This window comes from Micropterus salmoides, unplaced genomic scaffold (genome assembly GCF_014851395.1).
Source record: "Micropterus salmoides isolate LMB-PRFRI ecotype aquatic unplaced genomic scaffold, ASM1485139v1 Ms_hic_scaffold_3, whole genome shotgun sequence".
Classification (NCBI taxonomy): Eukaryota; Metazoa; Chordata; class Actinopteri; order Centrarchiformes; family Centrarchidae; genus Micropterus; species Micropterus salmoides.
In genome coordinates, this window is record NW_024042261.1 from 990,964 (window position 1) to 1,014,990 (window position 24,027).

General features: G+C 40.0%; 1 protein-coding gene across 2 annotated transcripts in view; it reads right to left on the reverse strand.

Moving 5' to 3' along the window:
- arnt2 (aryl-hydrocarbon receptor nuclear translocator 2) overlaps positions 1-24,027 on the reverse strand; it is a 76,580-nt gene that overhangs the window by 11,528 nt on the left and 41,025 nt on the right. For both annotated transcript variants that reach the window (XM_038693054.1, XM_038693053.1), the window contains 8 exons: positions 22,903-23,116; positions 19,125-19,227; positions 11,018-11,083; positions 9,107-9,192; positions 6,855-6,931; positions 5,831-5,965; positions 3,745-3,819; positions 1,461-1,612 (listed from right to left, as the gene is read on the reverse strand). In XM_038693054.1, coding sequence (XP_038548982.1) covers positions 1,461-1,612; positions 3,745-3,819; positions 5,831-5,965; positions 6,855-6,931; positions 9,107-9,192; positions 11,018-11,083; positions 19,125-19,227; positions 22,903-23,116 — 908 coding nt within the window. The remainder of the gene's footprint in view (positions 1-1,460; positions 1,613-3,744; positions 3,820-5,830; positions 5,966-6,854; positions 6,932-9,106; positions 9,193-11,017; positions 11,084-19,124; positions 19,228-22,902; positions 23,117-24,027) is intronic.

A 24,027-nucleotide genomic window follows, 5' to 3' on the forward strand; every position in this document is an offset into this window, starting at 1 on the left:
TAAGAAACTAATTGGTTCTTAATATCAGAAGAATGGTTTAAAAGAATTTACCACAACTGCAACAAAATCTGCATGCAATTAGACAATCTACAGACAACTATGACTCAAATTATATAACTAATATATGCATCATATTTGACAATAATTAAATGATCACGATTCCTGGGACAAGATCACACCTCATCTCTAATATCATTACTTCTTTGGCAAAAGCATTTCTATCACTATTCATTATTTTCACCTTTATTTATTATTGTCACGGAGCTCTCTGTCTAGTAAACTCATGGAAAGAGAGTACTACACTTCCATCTGCTTCTCAGCCTCGTGATATTCTGACCCATTTTTTACACCAAACTCATAAATCTATCATATTCTGTTAATACTCTGGCTGCCACCTCAGCCTGAGGGAGCTGTTGGCAGACATTCATGTCTGTAACATGCATGTATATACACACAAGCACGCACAAACACAGACACACGTGTGACTGAAAGCTATTAGCTGAATGTTGACATTGGTAATTAGTTGAGCTCACGGCAATCCTTAACTCATGATGATAGCTGAGAACTCATGCAGAAGGAACATGACATTGAATGTTGCCATGTGGAGACTGAGGAACGTTGACTACACTACTTACAGAGTGAGTCTGTAAGCCTCTAAATCCATGCTAATCAGCATCCAGATGAAGGGCTTTGCCCATGCAAAATATGAACAATTCCCTTCCTAAATTCCTGCCTGACCCAACAGTGACACCTCTGCACCCAACTGCAAAACACCTCTGCATGCCACAAGCTGTACAGGAATCTCATTTACTGTCCAAACAATGTCACCTCACGTTATATATTTATAACGTAAGGTGACATATATTTCACTGGAGTCTATGGTGATTCTTGCTTTTGAAGCCAACCTCAAGTGGCCATTTTCTGGCACATTGTTCAGTAAAGTAAACCTTAACTCTTTAAAAGCTTTACCAAGCTCACCTGTGGCCTGCTCACTCTAGCCTGCTATTTATTTATCCTGTGTTCTTGAACTTAAGTTGTCTGCTGCCTTGTGATTATACTTGTATTTCAGAGGTGAGCTGTGGGGCCTGAGCTCCAACACCTAAAAAGGTACAAGACTCACCAAGGACAAACAAGAAGCAGCTCACTTTAGGACATAGCTCCACACCTGTCAACACCCAAGGTGTAACAGTCTGGAGACACACAGTGCTTCTTTTCAAAGGTCTGGATATTATTCCTGACTCTGCTGGTAAGGCAAACCCAAGCATATACTGAATTTAGTGTTAAACTCATCCATACATGTGTATGGTGTGTGTGTGTGTGTGTGTTAAGGTAAGTTTGCACGAAATGAATGTCCTCTGAAATAATGGAAACAAGACTGTGTGTGTGTGTGTGTGTGTGTGTGTGTGTGTGTGTGTGTGTGTGTGTGTGTGTGTGTGTGCGCGCGAGTATGAAGAACCTACTTGACGTTGGTGTTGGTGCAGATGATGTACTCTATCTCATCAGAATATGGGTTCTGGAAGGTGAAGCTGCTGGTTCGGATTAGCATCCACTCCCTGTTCTTCATTCGGAAACGATACATTACAGACAGAACCTGACCCTTCAACTTCACCACCTGCAGAGGGAAGAAAACCACTGGTTAATACTGCTGTTTCGAAAATATGTCTTAATTATCCAGCTAGGACTGGAGGTGAAAAGAGTAGCTGAGATTGAAACTACTGTGATAACACCTTTCTGAATTTTTCATACCATTATACATTTCTTTCAAACGTGTGTTGACCAGGAGAGTCAAAAATTCAATTGGCTATGATGTAATCAAGTCTAAGCCAAGAGCATAGGGGGAATCCATTTATTCCATTTCAATTTAACAACAAAACAAGTTGAGCTGAGCTGTCATATAGTTGTGGTTTCTGATGGATTGTGGATTCTCTGTGGTGGGCTGCTGGTCTTAATACTGTGCTCCTGAACTTCCTTCTCTGAGCAAATCACTCTGCTGACTGTCAGTCTGAGTAATGAAAGCACTGCACTTCTCCCCAGTTTGAAATGGATCTAAAATAAACTGCTGAGTAAGGCCAGAGCAACTGATCACAGATTTGGAGAACTCTTTATTCCACACACTAGGCAGAGCCCACAGACAGGGAGGGGGAAGAGAAAAAGGAAAAGGTTCCTCTAGTTAAGTTCAGTTATGCAGTAGGGCAGGGGTGTCAAACTCATGTTCACCAAGGGCCACATAAGCATTATGGTTACCCTCAAGGGCCTGGTGTAACTGTAAGACTGATTAAACGTAACTACTCCTCCTAATCAGATGTTAAAATATAAGTAAGAACATTTCTCTGTTATTGTAACAAATAAATTACTGTATCAGGTTTAGAAACCCTCAATCAAAGATTAAATCTTTCAAGTAAATAACAAATATCATCGAACATAAGCTTTTACATTTACTATTCATTTTTTCACAGTCGAGAGGGGCAGAACCATGGTAAAACAAATAAATGAGAGCTGCTAATAACAAATGTGACACAGCCTCGCAGAGGGCATACATCCAAGTAATGAGAGAAATTTGATTACCTGGAAAAATGCCGACGTATAGGCTACTGTAGCCTACTCCTTCATCACTGACACTGCCTCATAACACAAAAGACATAGGCCTAGCCTACCGGTTTTTCTCCTTGAAGCACAAACATGTCGTCCTATTTCCACTTGTTGGAAATCTACCACAGTTAAACTCGGGTGTGGAAACACCACAATCTAGTGGCAGGATGCCGTCACTTCGTGGAACACAAAATCGGCATGCATTGTGGGACATGTAGTTTATGGTTTATGTACACTTTAAAACAGCGTAGACTTTTATTTTAGGACAATCATGAATCTTTTAAGCTTTGTGGGCCACATAAAATGACGTGGCGGGCCTTGGAGTTTGACACAATAAGCTATGTTTCGAATTATGCTGTTTTGCTGATAAATAGTGCAGATACTGGGGTCGATCAAATACACTTGGGGCCTGTACTACGAAGCAGGATTTGGGATTAGCAAAGTACCTTCAGGTCCAATTAACAGCTACAGTCTATGGCTACGTTCAGACTGCAGGCCTTAATGCTCAATTCCGTCTCAGACTCCAGTGTGAACTGTCCGCGGCCTGAAAGTGACCTGCATGCGCAGAAGAATATCACGACGTCACACGCAGCACGCTGTTGCAGGCTACAGAAGTAAACAAGGAGCAACAAAGCTCCTGTTAGCTCGCGGGAGACTTCTGTTTTTCATCGTCCTCTCACGGGTCACAACTTTCTGTTCTTTTCATTACGGTTTCTGGCACTGTACAACGCATCTGCCCCACAACCCCCCCCCCCATCCCCGTCCCTGACCCAGCCCGTTGGCCACTCTGTCTCTCTGTACATCAAACACAGCTTATATAGGACCTGTTTAGGTATCTGTTAGATACCATATAAGGGTCTGAGTCTCCACATAACCACTGACCTCTGCTCTCCCCTTAAAAGGTCACTAATCCTCTATCCAGCTGCTACAGTGCTATGTTAAACTGTTATGCATCAAATGCACATATGTTATACACCACATAACGTAACTCAGAAGAGAGCCCCGGTCCGGTGGATTTCAGGTATAAGAAAGGGAAATTGTGAGCAGATGTTAGCGAGGTAGAAAAGGAAGAGAGCCACATGTTTGATAAAGGCTTTTTTGTGGGCAAAAAAATCACATTGGCCTGCAGTCTGAACATAGCCTATCTCATCATACCTGTTGGAAACTTTCTCTCAGGTGACTCTGGTCCTCAGGATGGCAGAATTCCAGGATATCTTTCCCCAGCAGGTCCTACAGGACGATTTAACGTCAGTTAACAGTCATTTATCCTTGTGAAAGAAATGGTTTGTTTAACCAAATAAATGCACAGACAAAAAATATCAATATTTCATAGTGGATATTGCCTCCTACAGTAGGAATGCAATGTCCACATGTGTGGACAATAGCTCCTACGTGAATACTGATAGAGGAGGTAAGAATGTTAGTAAATCAAAGGCTGGTCTATTTAGATTCTACGCAAAACAACTTCTAAATCAAGGATACAACTGGAGCCATACACTGATGATGATAACAAATGATGCCGCATTGTTCTGTACAGCTGAATGTAATTTTCTGCTAAATGAACCACCAAAAGCTCTTAGTATTTCTGTATTTTCCTCTGATTTTGAAATTAAATGAATCATTCAGCAATGTATCAAATGCAGGTTAGCTGAGGTGAGAATGTGATTAAAACACTGAGTGCACCTTTTCCTTAAGGTGGCAGTAACTGCAGATGTCTGCATGCAGCTGATGTAATAAATGAAATGGCAGATATCTACTTTGAAAACTAAGATGTATTGCAGTAAAAGACAAAGAAGTTGGCAGGAATTTAACAAGTTTAATTTGTTATTTGTTACGAACGCGTGGTTTCTTGTTGAGTAATGGGAGAAGTCAATGGAGACACAAGTTGATTGGCCGCAGGAATGTAGCTGAAATGTAAGTGCAGGCAACAAATGTTTTGCATCCAGGTCATCTAATTTCCACTGTCAACACAGCAACTCATGTGCATGGCTGAGAATGCTAGGTCATGGAATTTGCTCCTCATGCAGAACACGATGAGTTCTCCTGAGACTATAGCATGACTGATGTATTGCAACAGAGCCTTAGTGAATTATCTTAAGGTCAAAGGTCAGAGTGTTTGTAATTCACATACTAAGTCTTTTATTAATTAATTCTAATCAATTTCATTTTATCTCTCTTTTAATCACTGAAGTCTTGCCAATGAAATGTTGAACTTTCAGAAGATGTTGCACATTTAAAGATTTCCAGAAAAGGGAGGGATTCTGTTTTTAAGCAGCTGGAAGGCTTTTATTGTGAAAGAATTGTGCAGGAGCTGCTAATTTTCACTGGCAACAGAAACAATCCAAAAACTTGGAGCAAGAGGAATCGATTAGTGAATGCAAAAAGCATTTCTGTTTAAAGTGATAATCTCTATTTTCATTTAAATAAATGTCTTTTAAGTCACTATTTATTGCTGAAGGAGGTAACACAATGGTTAGTGAGCCTATGACCCGCTGATGAATGCTGTATTAAGTTATTGCTAATGCAAACGTTTCCTACTGCTGAATGTTTAGATTAAAAGCTTTTACCTGCGATACAGGACTTTTATTATGAAGTAGTCACAGGAAATGCAATGTGTTTGTCTGTGAGCTCTACACTGACCGCTACTGTTCATCAAAAAGTGTGTCTACAAAACAAGATAACTAATAATTTTTAACATTTTCTGACAGCTAATCAGTTTGAAATATTATTTTATTCAACTTTACAGCAAGATAACCAGCTCCCTTCACTGTCCCCTGGTGTTCACCATGTGCAGCATAAAATCAGATCACGGTTGCTCACAGAATGATGGAATTATTAATTCAAACAACAATAGTTTGTTTTGCTGCCCCCACAATTCTGTGACCTGTAGTACTAAACCACATTTGCTGATGGGGCCTAACATCAGTATTACAACTTTAAGAGGAAGTGGAAGCTGCAGAGTGGTGAGTTGCACTGGGGGAATTAGCGTTGGGGAAATGGACATTATACTGAGTTGATCAGACAACAAGTATGGAGAAAGTGTGCAAAAGATCAGCAAGCCTTCTTACTGAAATTTGATCAAATATTCAAAAAATTAAGAAAATTAGGAATTTATAATATACTCTGTTCTATGTTTTAAATTAAGGCCTGGTTCTCTCTGCAGTCAATGTTAGCAACTAACTGTGAATATGAATATGTTTCAAGGAGAAGGCATTATGAATAATGAATCCTCTTAGCTAACCTGAGGCTGATAGCCAATGACGTTGATGCAGCGCGGATCGACAAAAGTGACGACACCATCCGAGTTGTGACGTGACAGAAACTCTGTGGGCACCGACAATCCGTTCATATCCATTGAGACTGGAGAGCTGGTCACCTGAGAAAGGTACATACATACATTAGATAAGAATCATTTTATTAAAGAGTACTTTTCAAGCTTAAGAAGCACTTTGTGCTTCCTAAGGTCAGAAGGTTTAAAAACATAAGCAACCTTAGGGGACAAGAGGTAATTAATGAAAAATGTACATACAAGCATACATACACATACATATATAATATACATATACACACAGTACATGCATACGTACGCATATACAGTACTGTGCAAATGTTTTTGATGACAGGTGTGGAAAAAATGCTGTAAAGTAAGAATGCTTTCAAAAAAGACATGCTTATAGATAATAATGAATTAACAATAAGCGAAGTGAGTGAACAGAAGAAAGAACTAAATCAAATCAATATTTAGTGCGACCACCCTTTGCCTTCAGCATCAGTTCTTCTAGGTACACTTGCACAAAGTCAGGAATCTAGTAGGCATATCATCAGGTGTATGATTAAACAATTATACCAAACAGGTGCTAAGGATCATAAAGTCAATATGTAGGTTGAAACAAAATCATTAAGTGAAACAGAAACAGCAATGTAGGAGGAATACAACTGGGTGAGGAACAGCCAAACTCAGCTAACAAGGTGAGGCTGCTGACGACAGCAAAATGTCAAAAGTCATACACCATGGTAAGACTGAGCACAGCAACAAGACACAAGTGTCTGCTCATACTGAGTATACTGACAGATGATTGACTTTAACCTTCGTTGGATAACTATGACCTGGATGACTGAGAATCTTCACAGACATGATGCTGGATTAGTGGTTCAAGAAGCTTCTATGCACATATTGACACTTATTGAAACACAAGATAATAACAAAAGTGGATGGTGTTTTATTGTGGAATCAAAGTGGTTTGATTGCGCCACCACACACACACCTGCAGTCTTCCTATGGCCACTAGGCAGTATTTTCCAGTCTGACCTGCCTCTGTGTCTTCTTCTGGTATGGACATACCTGAGGAAACAAGAGAGGAAGATAGAGGAAGATGTGATGAGTGGCATTTAACAGACATTTCACATAAAAAGTAGCAACTTATTTTTTCATTTGCTTCTTGAACTTTGCAGCAGTGAGAGGTAATCTACTGGCTGACACTGATACTGCTTCTCTACAATGCCATGTTTTGCCATAAGCCATGTTTTCCTCTGTTTAATACAAATAATTCAGTAAAGGAGAACAGGGGAACAGACAAATAAATTCTATTATGGCCCCTCTCCCTTAACTGTCCCGCTGTTTGTTTTGTGCTAAATCAGATATAAAGTCATGTTGTCTTATTCCAGAGCAAGCTACCACACAACGCCATTGATTATATTCGCATCTAAGTGGAATGCCCATTCCGCCCTGGCGTCTGCACTACAGCGAGTAAAACACACAGAAATCACTGGTTATTTTTAAGATGCAAGGAAATTAATTTAGCAAATTCAACACTCCCTGTGTTGCCTTCAAAGTAAAAGCCTTCCAGTATAGTTTTGTTCCTGCAAGAGAAGGTCACTCCCTGTAAATTCGGACTGTACAATTTCTTTTATTTATTATTTATATTTTTGGTTTCCAATGATCCATTCTCTGTGGATCTGTTGGTTCTGAAAAAAAACGGGTGGCTGGGATGTTGTTCTTTATGTGCTGAAGAACCAGTTTCTCAAAGTACTTCATCAGAATCATCTTAGCAGTCACCCTAGGGCAAACAATACGTTGCCATCATCCTCTTGGCCTCTAAGATGCTGTTTAAAGTTAAAGTTTGGTTACTGTCTCTTATTTTATGGGATAGTAGTATTCATTTAATTTTAAAAAGGTCAATAAATGCACAACATTCCAAGTCAATGAGTAATTGTGTTAAATGATCATGATGCCTATAATGACCAAAATAATTGTGATTATGATTTTTGCCATAATCAAGCAACCCTGTGCTAAATCAGTGGATGTGGCAGAATTCACTATGTGCCTTGAACATTACTGAATCTATAAAAAGTTATTAAAGGTCTATAATCACATCCAGATTTACCCAGTTGGTGTTTAATATGCAATAATCAAAGAACAGACATTTTATTTAAGTTAATAATGGCAGTTTACCATGTAGTTGAACTCTATGTTAAAACAAAACCATGACTCTGTTCTTATTTGTGGCTACATTCTTCAGCTGTTGGGTGCCCAACATGCAACATGTGTGCCTGAGGCACATTTCTCTCCTTTATCCATCTGCGATTAATGAATGTGTGTGCCTGATGACTATTTGCCTGCAGTATTGTGTCCAGAACATTCCAAAGGAGTATTTTTGGTGCAACAAATGGACCATATGTCAATGATTTCAACACACATAGTGTGTGTGTGTGTGTGTGTGTGTGTGTGTGTGTGTGTGTGTGTGTGTGTGTCCTTGTCTTTGTAAACACTGGACATTGTGTTTGTGTTGTATGTGTGTGCGTGTCTGTGTGTTGATGTCAGACAGTATGTCTGAGGCCTTGTGTATTCTCAGAACTGCCTCAGACCTACTAAATACCAAATAACATGTTGAAAGATGTCTGAAACTTGAAATCTAATACCTTTAATCAAAAGATTCTTTTAAAAAGTATTCTAAAAATCTGTTAATAGCCAATTTGGACAAACTGTGCAGGAAGATGTCAGTTGACATTTGGACCACGTACAGACAGATAGGAAGACAGACACAACAGCTTAGGGCAAAAAGATAATGAGCAAAATCTTTCATATACGTATCAAGAGTTCCATATAGTCAGATAATTACTATAGTAATTTAACCTCAAAACAGAAAGGGAAGTACACAAGAGTAAAGGAGTAAAGGAAATAAACATTGCTTAATTTGTCCAGGGCTTCAGATGGGTAAGGGTTTTTAGGTTTGAATTTCTGTCTGCAGGTCAGAAAGACAGGTCAGTAAAATGATTGGGCTGTTTATATGAGAGCTTTGAGAAAGATCTTTTTTACCAATACTGTTAGTACTGTATTGCACTGTAACACATGTATTCTGACCACAGCTGTAGTTCATTCTTTCCGTTCAACGATTCCAGTGCCAAATTGATACTTTTAAAATAGTTCTGGTGCCTAAATGGTCCCTGGCGCGAGATCTCATCACACCCCTAAGTGTGTGTGTGTGTGTGTGTGTGTGTGCGCGCACGTTTTTCTTACCTGCAGGGGGCCACGCTTTGATGTAGCCAGTGCAATGCACCACAGAGTACTGAGCCTCTCCTTCTTTTGAGGGTCCAAGGCCATTCCTGTCCATCAAACACACACACACATAAAGAGACACATCAGCATGTCAGAAACTTAAGACCTCTTTACTGTATAAACTACACTTAGAACAGGCCGATATTGAAATCTGGTATGTATGTGGGCTATAAAACCTTTTCCTAAATGGATTATGTTAATAAAATCGATTACAGTCACAAAATGTGAACATGTAAACAATTGCACATGAATAAATATTTGCTACTGGAAGGTGCAACTTTTTCAACCATCTGTAAACAGAGAGAGTGAGAGAGAATAAGCATGTGTATTTCTCTTTACACATAATCTGCCAGAATTTCAATGTAGCACATTCACATCTAGTTCATCCCTTTAGCAGCACTCTTTAATTCTAACCAAAGCTACGTGAAACCATTTAATCATAGGTATAAATCATGCCGTCTAGGATACAGTGAGCTGCTGTTGAATGCATCTTGAATGCAATATTACATGACTGTCTACAACGAGGACCTGCAACTTTGAGATGTCATTTAACTAACGTTATAACTACAATCAGAGCCGTTACGGCTCTGACAGCGTTTCACATCTACAACGTCCGACACGGGGGAGCTACAGGAAGCCGTGTTAGATTCTTGTTCAGCTCACGTTTATTTACAAGTCCGCTCTGGTTTAATTAGATATATTTAGAATATGTCAGAAACTATAGTTTAATGGCTCATTAATGTTAGCATACCTCCACTGATAAACACGGCATTAGCTTTGTGGCTAATTGAGCAACGGTCAGCGTTAGCTGCTGTAACGTTATGTGATTTTAGAGAATATTTAGAAGTGATGAACTAAGGACAAATGTGGACATGTAACATTAAACTGCTGTGAGCTGGTAGGAAGCCGGGAGATGGCAGTGAAAAACGGGAGGGTTAGCAAGTCATGAATGTTTTCAGGAGAGGAGAAGTGACTGGGTCTGTTTTTATTATAATTATTGAAGTCATGTAATTAACGTGACAAAAGACCGACTCACCGCTCACACAGCCCTCTGCCTGTTCCTAAATGCTGCCGCCACCAAGCAAAAGTACTTCTTAAACGACGCATCAATGAATCTATAGAAGCTTTGAGTACTAAAATCATCGTTAGCAGCAGCCCTAATTTCAACCTAAATTAAACAATTAAAAAACACTGTATTTGAATCCCACTGTCCTCAAAACATTTCTTTGAAAAAAAATGAGAAAGCTAATTTGGTGGACAGGTTGGGGGAGTGTGGTAGAGGGTGTAAAAATCCAGATGTTTTATTCAGACTGGTGTGGCACAAAGGTCACATGCCAGGGCATCAAGGCCATAAGTAAAACATTTGATTTTGATTCATTCAAATAAACAAATCCATTTTAATAAACAGTGTAAAGCTGCTAGAGAAATAAAACACATTTTATCAAAATTATTTCCTTGTGCTTCGTAGAAAAGGTTTAGAAACACACACCATCTGTACAATCATTGTAGCCTCAGGGCACTAAAAGTAATACTGACAAAACCAGGAGGGTAAATATGGTGATGACTTATATTTACATCACAAATAGAAGCATATATGTGTTAATATACAAAATATACAATACAAATATTTTTGTCATATCAGATTAATGTAAGGGTTTATTCTCTATGAAGAAAAAGTCACTAACATTACTTATAATGTTATAACATTAATAACAGTGTTTCAAACAGAATGACAGTTTAACTGTGGCATCTAAACCTGCTCTATAAGAAGAGTGCCCTGAAATAACCTTGTTATGATTTGCCACAATATAAATAAAATGAATTTATTTAATTAAGACAGAGTGAAGGTCAAACAGAAAAAAGTTTGTCTACCTGTATCTCTTCCTCATGTTAGACAGACGGTTTAGGGAGATGTGATCCAGGGGAGCACTACCGCACCTGCACACAAATATAAAATGAAGACATCATATATTATACTCCAGTGGTACATGATACCAACACGTGGCTGCTAATCACAGTTGGAGGCAGCTGTAGTGTGATAATGACGGTGATGATGAATAATTTAAAATCTTGATATCATAAGAATAATTATTTTATTATTTATTATAAATTTATTTATAGAGCAAGGCATAAAAATAATAAAACACACCATCAGGTTTTCAAACAGAACAAAACAGATACAAATAAGAACTTTTTTAGGTAATTAAAATACTTTTGTAAGAAAATTAGAAGTCAAGTAATGTCAGGAAATGCTCTCCGACAGAAATGTTTTAATAAGGGACTTTGGGGGGGGGGGGGGCTTGCGTTATGCCGATTGTTTAGATGTCTGTTGATAAGCAGGCTGTCATTTCACAGCTACAGCCATGTGTTTTGTAGATACAAGCAGAACAGCAGAAGGATAAATGCCCAAGAAGTTGTAGCACTGACATGAGTGAGGGAGAATGGGATGGGGGAGAGACAACAGCAGGCATGAGTGCGTAAGTCTGTGTGCGTGTGCAAGAGAGAGAGAGAAAAAGAGAGAGAGTGCTCTGTTTCTTTATTCTCATATTATCATATCAAACTGTTCTTTTCCTGTGCTACTGGTTGATGATAAGATTACTAAATGTAACTTAGGATTAGGTCAGGAGTAGGATCTACCTTAAATTGAACACACTGGTTTGCCAGGCCTCTTTCTTTTTCTCTCTCCCTGTATGTGTTGACTTTCTCCATCAGGAGTTTTATAAACTTGTCTTTTGGATCCTCTACCCGCAATTCTGTTTTCAACAGCAGGTGCGCCGTATGCAGAGAAGGCTTGATAAAGAAAAGCCTATTGAAATCGAAACCAAGTGGTACATGCACTGGTGTGTTCACTGTAGTTTTACCTGGTCTGTGCTTGTAAAATATATCCACCATGTCCGCATACTGTAACACCACCAGATAACATCTCTCTCTGTGTTCCTCTGTAAAATGCTAAAATGTGTCACCAAATACCTGGGTGACCCACCCAAATATAAGTCTATATGTGGAAAACTGAGAATATTAGTTCTTAGTTATTTTTTTCTTTAGTTGGTCTCTTTGGTTCCATTTGTGCTGGAGAGACAGCATTACCATTCCATTTCCTTTGTGCTGCAACTGTGTAATCCATTGCACTAATACTACTCAACACATTTCCCAAAAAATCTGAGTGACACACACTGCAGTGTAGAGGCCAGTTGCATGATCACAACAGAAAGCATAATAACCCTAACCCTAATAACTCAATAGTAAAATTTAAAAAAGTAGTAGTTATAGTAGTAGAATTATTCGAGAGATGTACCTGTTATATCCTGAACTTAAACAGAAAGTCTAAATTAGCAAAATAAACAAATCCTGTCATGATTAGGCTTTGTCACCTCTCCCTTCCTCATGTTTCTCCGTTTCCCCTTCCCTGCAGTCTCTGTCAGTTTTGTCTATCATGTCCTGTCATGTGTGTGTGTGTCTGTGGGCATGTCTGGCTCATCACCACCTGCAGCATCTCACACCTGTGGCTCATGGAGCAATCAACCTATGGAGTGAAATACTCTGGTTCTTCCTCAACCCTTCGCCAGTTCACCTCCTCTGGTATATTGTTCCGGCCAACTCCTCGAATTATTGTCTAGTTGAGTATTTTTGGTAATTAGTACCTAACATGTTGTTTACGTCTGCTACAGTTTTTTCCTGTGTGCTGAATCGCTGCCAACCTGCCTACCTGTTTGCCTGCCTGCTTGCCCACCAGCCTTCCTGCCAATCTCTCCGCCCTGAACAGAGTTCCAGGACGCCATTATCGGACCCCCGCCAAGTCTGGAATTCTCTGCTTCCTCTCCAACCCTCTGGTTTTCCTCAAGCACATTGAATATAAAACCTGCTGGTGTTCTTATCGTCCGCCTTGTGTCCACTTCTGAATCCTTTTAGTGGAACCTAACAAATCTAGATTTCTCAGTTTGAAAACAGGGCATTCAAATTTTGGAAATTAAGTTGACAATCTCAGACAGGTTCAAAAGGAAAAAGTTGCTTATTTTTGAACAATAGGAACATGACCTTGTACAATTTCAACTTCACACTGTCCCTGAGCAGAGCTTGTCAGCTGTGGGCTGATGTAGGGATGTCGGGTAGTCATTATCACTGCAAAGCAAACACCTTTCTAGTACAACTTGCTGCTTTCCAGGATATGTTAGCAATTTTCCAGACTTTTCCAAAACTGTAAATCTGCACTGAAGAGCTTAGCTTTTCATGGGAAATGTGATTAACTCCACCTCAAATAATTATTCTGTATTAAGGCCAAAACCCCTCTAGGCCCACAAGAAACTTGAACAATGGCTCATTTTCAGCTCAGTACAATGATAAAATGGGTCTCTGGAATAAATGACATTCACATCATCATCTGTCATTCAGACCTGTTTCTGTTACTGTCTGTCTAATCCTCTACTTGAATCACCAGTGATCTCCCTAAAACAAATCTTAAAAATAAATCAAAACATTTTTAAGATTTTTTAGTGCTTTTAGGTTAGGGGTAGATAACAAGGCTGTTCCATTGTTCTGGTAGCAGTGTATATTATTAAACTTTTGTTTTAGTACAGAGGTCCATTTTGTGAAGCTTTGCTCATGCTGGATAGTTGATTAAGGTTTGTTGCACTGTGAAAGAAGGCACAGAGCCACAGCTCCGTCTGCTCCTCTTTGACCACAACAGCTGAAACATAGATTAACTTTCGTATAAATATGATAGAGTGGAGATAATGATTCATCATAGATTAATGTAAATGCTCTATATTTGTATAACGCCTTTCTAGTCTTTTTGACCACTCAAAGCACTTTTTTTAAAACACTACATCTGCATGCACCATTCATTCACTGAGCCTAAGTGCTCAAACAGAAACTAACATTCACACACTGGCGGAACAGCCACCAGGGGCAATTCGGGGTTCAGTATCTTGCCCAAGGAAACTTCAACATGCAGCCTGGAGGAGCCGGGGATTGAACAGTCGACCTTCCAATTAATGGGAGCCACAGCCACCCAATCTGCTGATTATTTTCTTGGTTAATTATTTTGTCTATAAAATGCCAGAAACTTGTAAAAATATCCATGACAGTTTTTGAGAACACAGGAGTGCATTTTCAAATTGCCTGTTGAAATCCCAAAGAACAATGTTCATATTGTATATGTTTGTATAGTAGGAGTAACAGCTGCAACACCAAATAGTACACTGAAATGAGGTCCTCATAAGCAAGTCCCTCTCTGTCTGGATCAGCACAGTGAGGCTGACTAAAAGGTCTGCTCCACATCTTGCCTGACAAATGAGTGAGTGATCAAACTTTGTAAGTCTCTGACCATGGCAGTAGGTCCTTTCTGTACCATGGCCAAGAAGAGGACTTATTAAATGTTATCGCTGCTCAGTGTATAGGTTACAGACTGGAGTTTGAACACAGGAGGCAGCCAATCGCCTCCAGTTGAATTTCCTTGAGGCCAATGGTTCACAATGCGGGGGTGTTTTTCTGTGGAAAGGCTAGCTCCGCAGCTGAACCTTACATAATCCTGCCAGAATCTAATAATGGCTTCCCTGAAATGTAAGCCTGCTGTGTTCCTCTCCATGTTTATGTATGTGTCACAGAAGTGGTTGCATTTTACTGTTTGCTTGCAGTCAGTTTCAGTGTCCCAGCAGCATGTTGTTTGAATTATGCAGAGCCTGGAATAGCAACAGAACAGAAAAACATGCCAATCCAACACATTCCTAACAACATAACACACTCTGGCTCTCGTGAGACTAGCAGGCCTTTGTGATAAATCCAGACAAAACAAGGCTACAGCAGTCCTCGATGATTCTACACAAGCACAGCCGGTCTGAAAAAATGGAAAAGGTGTGTTATTTTGTTGTACTTATCATGATCTCTTCCAAGAACTTGAAGCAGTCAAAGCTGCTTTGGTGTAGTTTGAAGCCAGTGAGTAATGAGGGCTGTGTCTCTGTGATATCCTGACACACAGCACAAGGAAAGAGACACATTTAGCAAAAAACTTGGTTCAGGGTCAGAAGCTATGGCTTGTGAAGATGGAGTGATGTCCAACAGGCAATAGTTATTACAGTACAGATGGTCTGCTAGGTCTAATTATCTACGAAGTTTGGAAACACCAGTCATTTAACCAACAATCTCTGGGGAGCAGAAATATTAATGCTGTCACATCAGGATAGAGAGGCATATGGCTTGAGGTTCATGTGGTGTGAAATAGGTTATGGATCCATGAACATCTCAATTTAAAAAGCAGGTATGAGTCATATATTGGACTATTGCTGTGTGGTATTAAGGAGCCTGGTGTGTGCACACTGTCACAACTGCCTAGGTCCAAATGCACTGAAACAGAAGAAGAAGAACTTTGCTGTCAAGCACATTTGTGAAATTCTAGTAAATGTCATGGACAAAATACAGCTAGCTTTAAACTGAACTGAGAGAAAGGTTTAATGCAAAGGAAAATAACTACAGCCATCTATCAGAGAACACCTCAGCCAGCAGTCTCCCAGTGGTTGGCCAGTCATTATACTGCAGCCACTGTGATGTGCAGGACAAATTTCCCATTGGGCAATAAAGTCAAACTTTATTTTAATAACCCATGTAATAATATACAATAAAATGAACATGAATCTTTAAAATCATGCCATGCAACCAAACTGTGTTCAAACTGTATCTAATGTTCTAGTAGGGAACCCAAAGATACCAACTACATCAGGTTGGAATTTTGGAAAATTCATATATGTTTGTGTGTATGTGTAAGACTGAAAGTTCCTTCATGACCTGGTAACAGTAGTTGGCAAAACAATCTCACCACAAGATCCATTATGAGCTGTTCTGGAGCGGGTTTTCTGAGCCAATGTGAAGCCAAAATAATAACAATGTATCAAATGACAATGTGCAAGCAATGTGACAATGCAAAAGGGGTCAATCGTTGTGGTATACCTACACCATATCTGGTGCTCTCCTCGACTTTACAGAGCTTTATAGCTAGTTTCATCTCATTGTTCAGCTGTCCAGCCCACAACTTTACTGTACCTGTTTACTCTCACTGGTCTCAGTGTAATTTTTGACTGCTGCAGGCAGCTGTTTTCAACAAACTCCTCCGTACACTTCCTATTCAGGAAATACTGGGTTGCACTGCAGCAGAAATTGAGCCTGGCTCGACTTGTTTTCTGGACAACCCTGCACTGTTTTGCTGGAGTGTTGGCACCCATACTGCACCACAGAACCGAACACAGACACGCTGGGCTTAAGTCGGTCTAAACGTGGCTTAAGCAACTGTTTGTGAACATATTAACTTAAACGTCAATGTTCAGAACTTTTCTCCACTGCCCCCAAGGAGCCAAAAATATCTAGTATTGCAAAATTTGAACATCAACAATTTCATAACAACTACGCAAACTGCATCTGCTGAAGATGATCGTGTGATATGATCCAGAAAGACCTGCTGAGACCGACTTCTTCTTTGTAGTGGTCAGACTCCAAACTACTTCTGCAGGCCCATTAGCAAGGGAAAAGAGGGCTGTAGAGGCTCCAACTCCCCACCCCCACTCCTCCTGCGGGTCAGACAGAAAAAGAAGAAGAGGAAGAAGAAGAAGAGGACGAAGAGGAAGAAGAAGATGAGGAAGAATAAGACGAAGAAGAAGATGAGGAAGAAGAAGAGGAAGAAGAAGACGACGAAGAAGAGGAAGAAGAAGTGCTTGTGGATGCATTGTAAACACACACAAGGTTTTCTACCTAAATATCTTGACATGGGTGCCTGCTTTCACCACATGTAAAAGTTGTGCTGGCTAGGATGCATTGCTAGGATCATTTTTATGTTGCAATATAATAATATAGTCAAACAGTCAACTCACAATGTCTCTCTTCAGCCTTCTCCCAGGCCTCTACAACATTATTCTTCACCTGTCCACCAGAAGCGCCCAGACCTTTCATTACAGATCGTGCCACTCCCGTCTGCGCTGCAATCACCTCATTCCCCTCACCCGGCCTTCCCCGCCCAGCTCGTCTCCTACAGCTCATTCCCTCATCAGCAACTTCTTTACCCCACGCTGTGGGGTCATGAGTGCGTGTGGTCACTCTCGCTTTCTCTCTCTCGTAGAGGAAGAGCTGATTGCAGTAACTCTGGGCTAACACCTGGGCTAATTGCCCTGTAGAGTACTTGGGACTGTCTTCTCATTCTTCAAAGAGGCTGCTGTTGAGGCTCCCTGGTTTCCCATTTAGTTTGGTTTTCTTTGGTTGGACTATTGTGTTGTGGTATTTCTCTTGTTTTGCATACTACAACACCTTCACACATACATTCATGCAACCATCATCCTGCACAGACACTACTGAAACCCCAGACTACATACCTCAAAATTTAACATTAGTTTGAAATACTTCTTAAACGTGGTTAACTTTGGTTTAAATAAACATTTTGTTAAACTTTTACCATAGTGTGTCTCCCTTTTGTTGTTGCATTTTGAGCCAGGTCATAACAACATGTACTGCGACAGTGATCTGGACAGATCTGAGCCGCCTCAGGAAGCACTGTCTGATCTGTCCCTCCCGAGGGGGTAAGCCAGAGATCAAATAGTGAAGCAGACCAAAACCTGAGTGGAGGGTTCCCAGAAAATGACCTCAAAACCCTGTTGCACAGATAGATGTAACGTATTGGTTAGATTATAAGTGCAAATCTTAAAAAAATAAAAAATAAAAATATTTGGCCGTCAGTGACGCTGCGTTGGTATTTGGCAGGTGAGCCTCGTACGTGGGCTGATTAAACAGTGACGATCCGAGTCACACAAACACACTGAGCCAGAAGACTTTTTTTTGCCCAGCTATGCAGCTACCAGAATTATGGTGTTTCTGCCGTTGCTCTACATCATTAAATCCCACTTATGCTGCACAATCATGTGCAGTACATACTGGTGCCAACAGGAAGTAGCCCTGTAGAAGTATTTCATAGGACCAAAATTGGCTTCACTGCTCTCCAGTCTATGGTCCCCTCCCTGTAGAGAGCATCAGACCAGTCCAGTTTTTTATTGATTTAATCAAACCTTTAGGTTTTTGATCAGCAGATACCCTGTATTAACAAAAAAACTTTATCAGGACATCCTTACATTTATATTTATACTGTATATCGTAAATATAATATTCTACTTTTGATTTAAATCCTATTGCTCAAATCTACTTTTTTCCCTCTGTTAGTATCTTCCATCTAGTTTCCTCCTCGACCTCTGACTCACAAATATAGTTCTACCAGACCTGCATATTATAATTAATTGTGGGCATAATGGCCTGAACACCACATCAAAATCGCCAATGGAACACTATTGTACAAGCATTTGTGAGGCCAGTTAGAAGCAGCTCAACAGGACTATTGAATGCTCTGAGTAAGGAAGCAGCTGAAAGAAAACTGCCAGTCATGTCTTTGTATACGTGTAATGGCTATCACTGTGCGAGCTACACACTGACTGACTGCCTGCCACATTACACGGACCCTGCTGTTTACCACTTTGTACCATTTCAACTGATTCCTATTTACTGTTGAAAAGCTGAAGTGACCTTGCATTATTTAAATTGTTTACTGACACAATGAGTCATACTTAGCACTGTTGAAAAATGACATCTCTAGAGTATACTGATCATTTTGGCATCATCACCAACATACATGGAGGATTTTAGGGAATTGTATCCCAAAGCCAAATGAAACCAATTTGCATCAACGTATCTATCTGAAATTAAAACTATTGTCACACTATTAGAACTGAATGTTCTAATAGTGTGACACTAAAACTGATTAACTTGACTAATCTCTGACTTGAATATATTTTGTGTTTTGGAAATGTAGTGTTATTAAAACTTGAGTTTAAATAACACGGAAAAGTGTAACACTTGTTTGTGACTGCAAAATGCCTAGTAGATTGGACTGCTCAATGATGGCCAGAGTTGTTAAAAATAAATAAATAAAACACATACTTGGTTACACAGTCACACACACCTCATGCGGCAGATGAAGGAGCGTCGGGAACCCATGCACATCCTCATGGAAGACTGCTGTCCCTCCTTCTTCACTGTTCCAGTCTTCAGGTCCAGAATCCGTCCTGTTAACGCACAAACAGCAGATCAAATTAAAATAGTACAACACGAGTGCACAGAAAACATCAGTAAAGAACTGAACAAGAAAAGAACAGAACAGAAGAAATAAACAAACCGGAAGGAGGGAAGGAGGAGTAAATGGTGCTTGTGTTTTTCTGGGCTGTGAGAGTTAAAAGTCTATGATCAAAGCTCAGCAGTTGTGGTTTTGAATATTAAATCAGGAACAAGGGAAGGAAATGATGAGACTAAACTAAAGCTGTGTTGTGTTACACCTTTGCTTTTCTTTTCTTCCTGTTCCCTGTTTGTTCTATGTCCAAGCTGGCCAACTGTCTGCATTTTCAGATTGTCTGATCTTCATCTTGTGAGACTCCGTGCCCACTAGGATGAGGGTATATATTTAAGTGTGACAGACAGATGATGTCATTTGCAACAGTGGCAGCTAATAACGACACTACATAATGAACAGCTAAGTGTTAGTTTGGGTACTTTTTATAATTTTAACTGGAAGTGAATTTAGGACTAGTAAAACAAAATAACGTGGCTAAATCATTTCTTTTAGATTAAAAATAACTTGTGTGTTAGCCTTTTGTTGTGACTGTTGTCTGGTTGATATTTATGCTTTTGGTTAACAAAGAATGAAATCACCCTATGGCCGTACCACAAGGAAAGCCACTGTAGAGCACAGCCAAATATTAATTGTCACACATGCCCATGCTTAAATATTTCTGTGTCATCAACTTAATGTGTGCACCACACAAGACTAATCGTTTGGAGTCCCAAGACGAAGTTCAATTCTCATACCAATCCGAATAAATTCAAGGTGAAGTCTTGCTTCACATAGCAGTATTATTCTATAGCATTTGTCGAACTGCGTGATATCCATCATATCAGAGGTGGTGTTTTAATGGCCTTGTGGGCCTGATTTATCAGACTGCTGTTTGTGTGAGCTAAGTGCACATTCATTTCCTCAACCAATCTACTTGCATTGAGACAGAGATGAAAATAGACATTCCTGTAAAGGCCCAGAGAGACAGCTGATCACTGGAGCTGCCAGAGGAAAGCCATTCCAACAACACTGAGGTCTTAACAACACAGACGGACAGACTCACAAAAAGATTGCGCCTTTTTTGCGGCCGCTATACCAGCAAAAATATGAGCAAAAGCATCTCAAAAGCATCCTGCACCCCCAACTGCACTGCCAAGCAAATATCTGCATATATGTAAATTAAGTAGTATGCATACATTTGGCACAAAATGTCGGAGACAGTGGCACTGCATCAGTCCAGCAGACAGCAGACACTTAGAGGGGTTGACAGTGAAACTTATGATGAATATTCCTTGATCATTTTGTAACTGGCACTTCTTGTGAATTCATAGAGTCAAACTCTCTCATTTCACCAAGCGACAAGGACCCCTGAGAGCCCTTGTGTTCCTTGATCACATGATTCAAGTGGTTTGGTGTAGGAGACGGGCTTATATTAAGGTTAAGTTTGTACAGGATAAAGGCGAAAGGCAGATCAGACCCAACAGCTTTGCTTTGTTACTATGACCTGCATAATCAGCCTCCATCTTCATTAGAACAAGACTGATCCTTTCCAGATGCAAAAGGAATTCTCTGTATCTGAATCGCTGACCGGAACTTCACATGCAAACACGCAACTATGATGACGTGTCAGATCAAAGACAGAAGGCTGCTGACCATGGTAAGCACTCAACAGACCATTTGCCAAAAGAACACAATAAACAAACTAAACAAGCACATACTATTCTCTCTTTGAAGCTATTTTAAACCTGTATGACAATGTACACTGTCCTCACATCAGCCCTGTTACTTAAAGATAAACTCAACCAGGTAAACAAATTTTACATATCTGCATTGGTACTAGTCATGGTTTGTACTAATTATTCTGTAAAAACAGTGCTCACTGCCTTGCAACTCACACTTTTGTCAGAGAAATAGTTCCAGCATGTAAAGCCATTCAAGTCTCTGTAGCCAGTCACAAATTACAATGTCATTTATTTTAATAATTAACTTCTTTCTGTCTATGAACAGTTTAAACAAACATTTTTAGTTTGGACAGAGCAACTTTTCCCCCCGTGTTTAAAGTAAAAAAGTTGTAATTATTTTTAATGTTTACTACAGTTATTCAGCTGTTCTCTGCTGGTGGAGGAGAGTGAAGTTAACTCATAACTGGATAATACTCAACAGGAAGACTCAGACCATGCAAACTAAAACAAGGAGCCACGCAACATAAGTTACTCCAGCCGTTTGGACATTGAGGAATCCAGATTTTATTTCAAGACCAGTCAAGAGCATACATTTGGGAATATCAATAAATTGCTTTTGTATTGTCTGATTTATTTGTTTAAATCCTAACTTTGATCGGATGTAAAAGGTACTGCTTCAAATGCAACCAATAATCATAATTAAAAATGTGTTACCGTTAATGACTGTTATCACTGTGATGCTTACGTTGATTTCAGCTCTTAGTGTTTATATGTGGGTGTTTTAATGGGAATGTGGATCTTTCAGATCAATTTGAGAAGTACCTTCCACATTTTATTGTGTGTCATGTAATGTGGAGCACTGGTCTTGGTCTCGACATGGTCTCAGCCCCTAAAAGTCTTGGTCTTGTGTCGGTCTCAGTAAACTCTGGTCTTGGTCTTGACTACAACACTAGTGTCAGGTAATATTAAATGTCTTGCCCACGGACATTCAGCTAACTTTCTATTTCAACAAGACATGCTGTTGTTGTAATGTTAGCTGGAGCAGCAGGAGAGTTGTATCACTGTCTCGAACTGCTGTTCTGCTCTGGGACCATCTCGTGTTCATGTTCTATATCGGGAGATTTTAGTCATGTCGCACAGCCCTACCTCAATTTTGTGTCGATTTTCCCCTGTGATATTGAAATTGGAAAGGCCATAATAATGGTTTTGTATTAATGTTAGAAATTTCAGTAACGTGACTATTTTGAGTCATAAAAAAATTAATATAAGCAAATGCCGAGTAAAAAAGGCAATGCATAGATCACCCCACTATTAATGTCGCCCAAATAAATTCTAAAACAGTAAATGGATCACTTATTATTCCCACAGTGAACTACAGACAGCAACAACTGTGTGCTGGATTATTGGCCGATTATTGTTATTCTGTCCTTCCACTTCTTCTTCTGGAAAAACATGCAGTCCTGCAACAGGCACACAACAAAGTTCAAACAGTGAGCAGCTGAAGAAGGAGAAATCATCTCCAAAACATACTGCTTTAGTTCCACTGAATGAAACTTAACTCTGAGAAATGCTCAGACTTCAAAGGCTGTGTATGTGTGCACGTTCGTGTGTGTATTTTCATCTGTCACAGCTCCACATGGAGATTACTGTATTATGTGGATTACATGGCACTGCTGGGTATTCAGTGTGGTGCACAGGGCCACTGGAGTCAAATGGAAAAACTGACAAACAAATCCAAACTCAGAGGTTCCATGGAGAGGAAGAGATTTAACAAGACAATGTTGCCTTCTAGTGGGCACCATGAATATCTCTGACATTTATTATTCTCACAACATTTTTATTTCATTCAATTAAACTCTTGGCTTCTCCTGTGAGACATTTCACAAACCAATTATTAATAAAAACTGGAAAACAGAAAACTGTTTTGAGCTGAGTGACAGGACTTTCTCTACCTGTCATGGAGTTTTCTGAAGTGCTGAGCTGCTCCCTTAGCTTGTCCACATCGTCAGGGTGGACCTGTTCATACAGAGTGCTGCCAAACCACTCTGACTGGGGATGGTTCAGCACCGGCGTCACCGAGTCCGACACATAGATCACCCGACCCGTCTCTGCAGCAACCACAAACAGGAAGCCGTCCGCCGCCTCCAGGATCAGATGCTTCAGTTCCTACAGGGAGCAAAAAGCTACATGAACACACAGACACAACCCCACACACGTACGCTGCATTACATTCACTAATTAGAATTATTATTAATTACAGAGTCAGATAATGCTGAACGAGCATTCAGGAATTCAATACACATTCGAGGAATTTGACTCTGGATTGTACATTGCTCACCATGTTCTTACTTATACAACAACATGTCTGTGAAGATTCTCAGTCATCCATGTCATAGTTATCCAACGAAGGTTAAAGTCAAGGGCAACTGGACTTGGTTGAAGATACTGGAAGACGTTTCGTCCCTCATCCAAGGGACGATGTTAGGAATGTGGTTTTTGTGTTCATGTTTCCTGTTTTTGGTTCTGTGTATTCTGTGTAGCCTTGTTCATTATTATTCATCTGCATCCTTAAGTTACTTAGTATCTGTCTTGTCTCGTGTCTTAGTCCTGTACATTAGTTCATGTCTTTAGTGTTTACTCCTGGTCTTGTGTTCTGTTTAGCCTTGTTTTTGTATTTTGGTAACCCTCTGTACCTGGTGTCCTTGTCTAGCTTTGTTTGATTACCTGATGTATCTCACCTGTGTTGCTCCCGCCCCGCTCATTAGTCACTGTGTGTGTGTGTGTGTGTGTGTGTGTGTGTGTGTGTGTGTGTATATGCCTGCTCTTGTCTTCAGTCTTTGTCACGTCCTTGTGTGTGCGTCTAATGTTGAGTGTTCCTGCCTGTTCCTTCGTTTTCCCTGTTCTGGATTATTCCCTGTGTTTTTGGATCGCCTTGTGTTCTGGATTACCTTTGTTTGGACTTTGCCTCGAGCTCCTTGTAAGCCTGTTTCAGGTTGAGTTAATAAATCACCTTTTGAAACAAATCCTCGCCTCGCCTTTGTCTGCATTTGGGTCCTCACCTCAGTCTGCACTCAGCA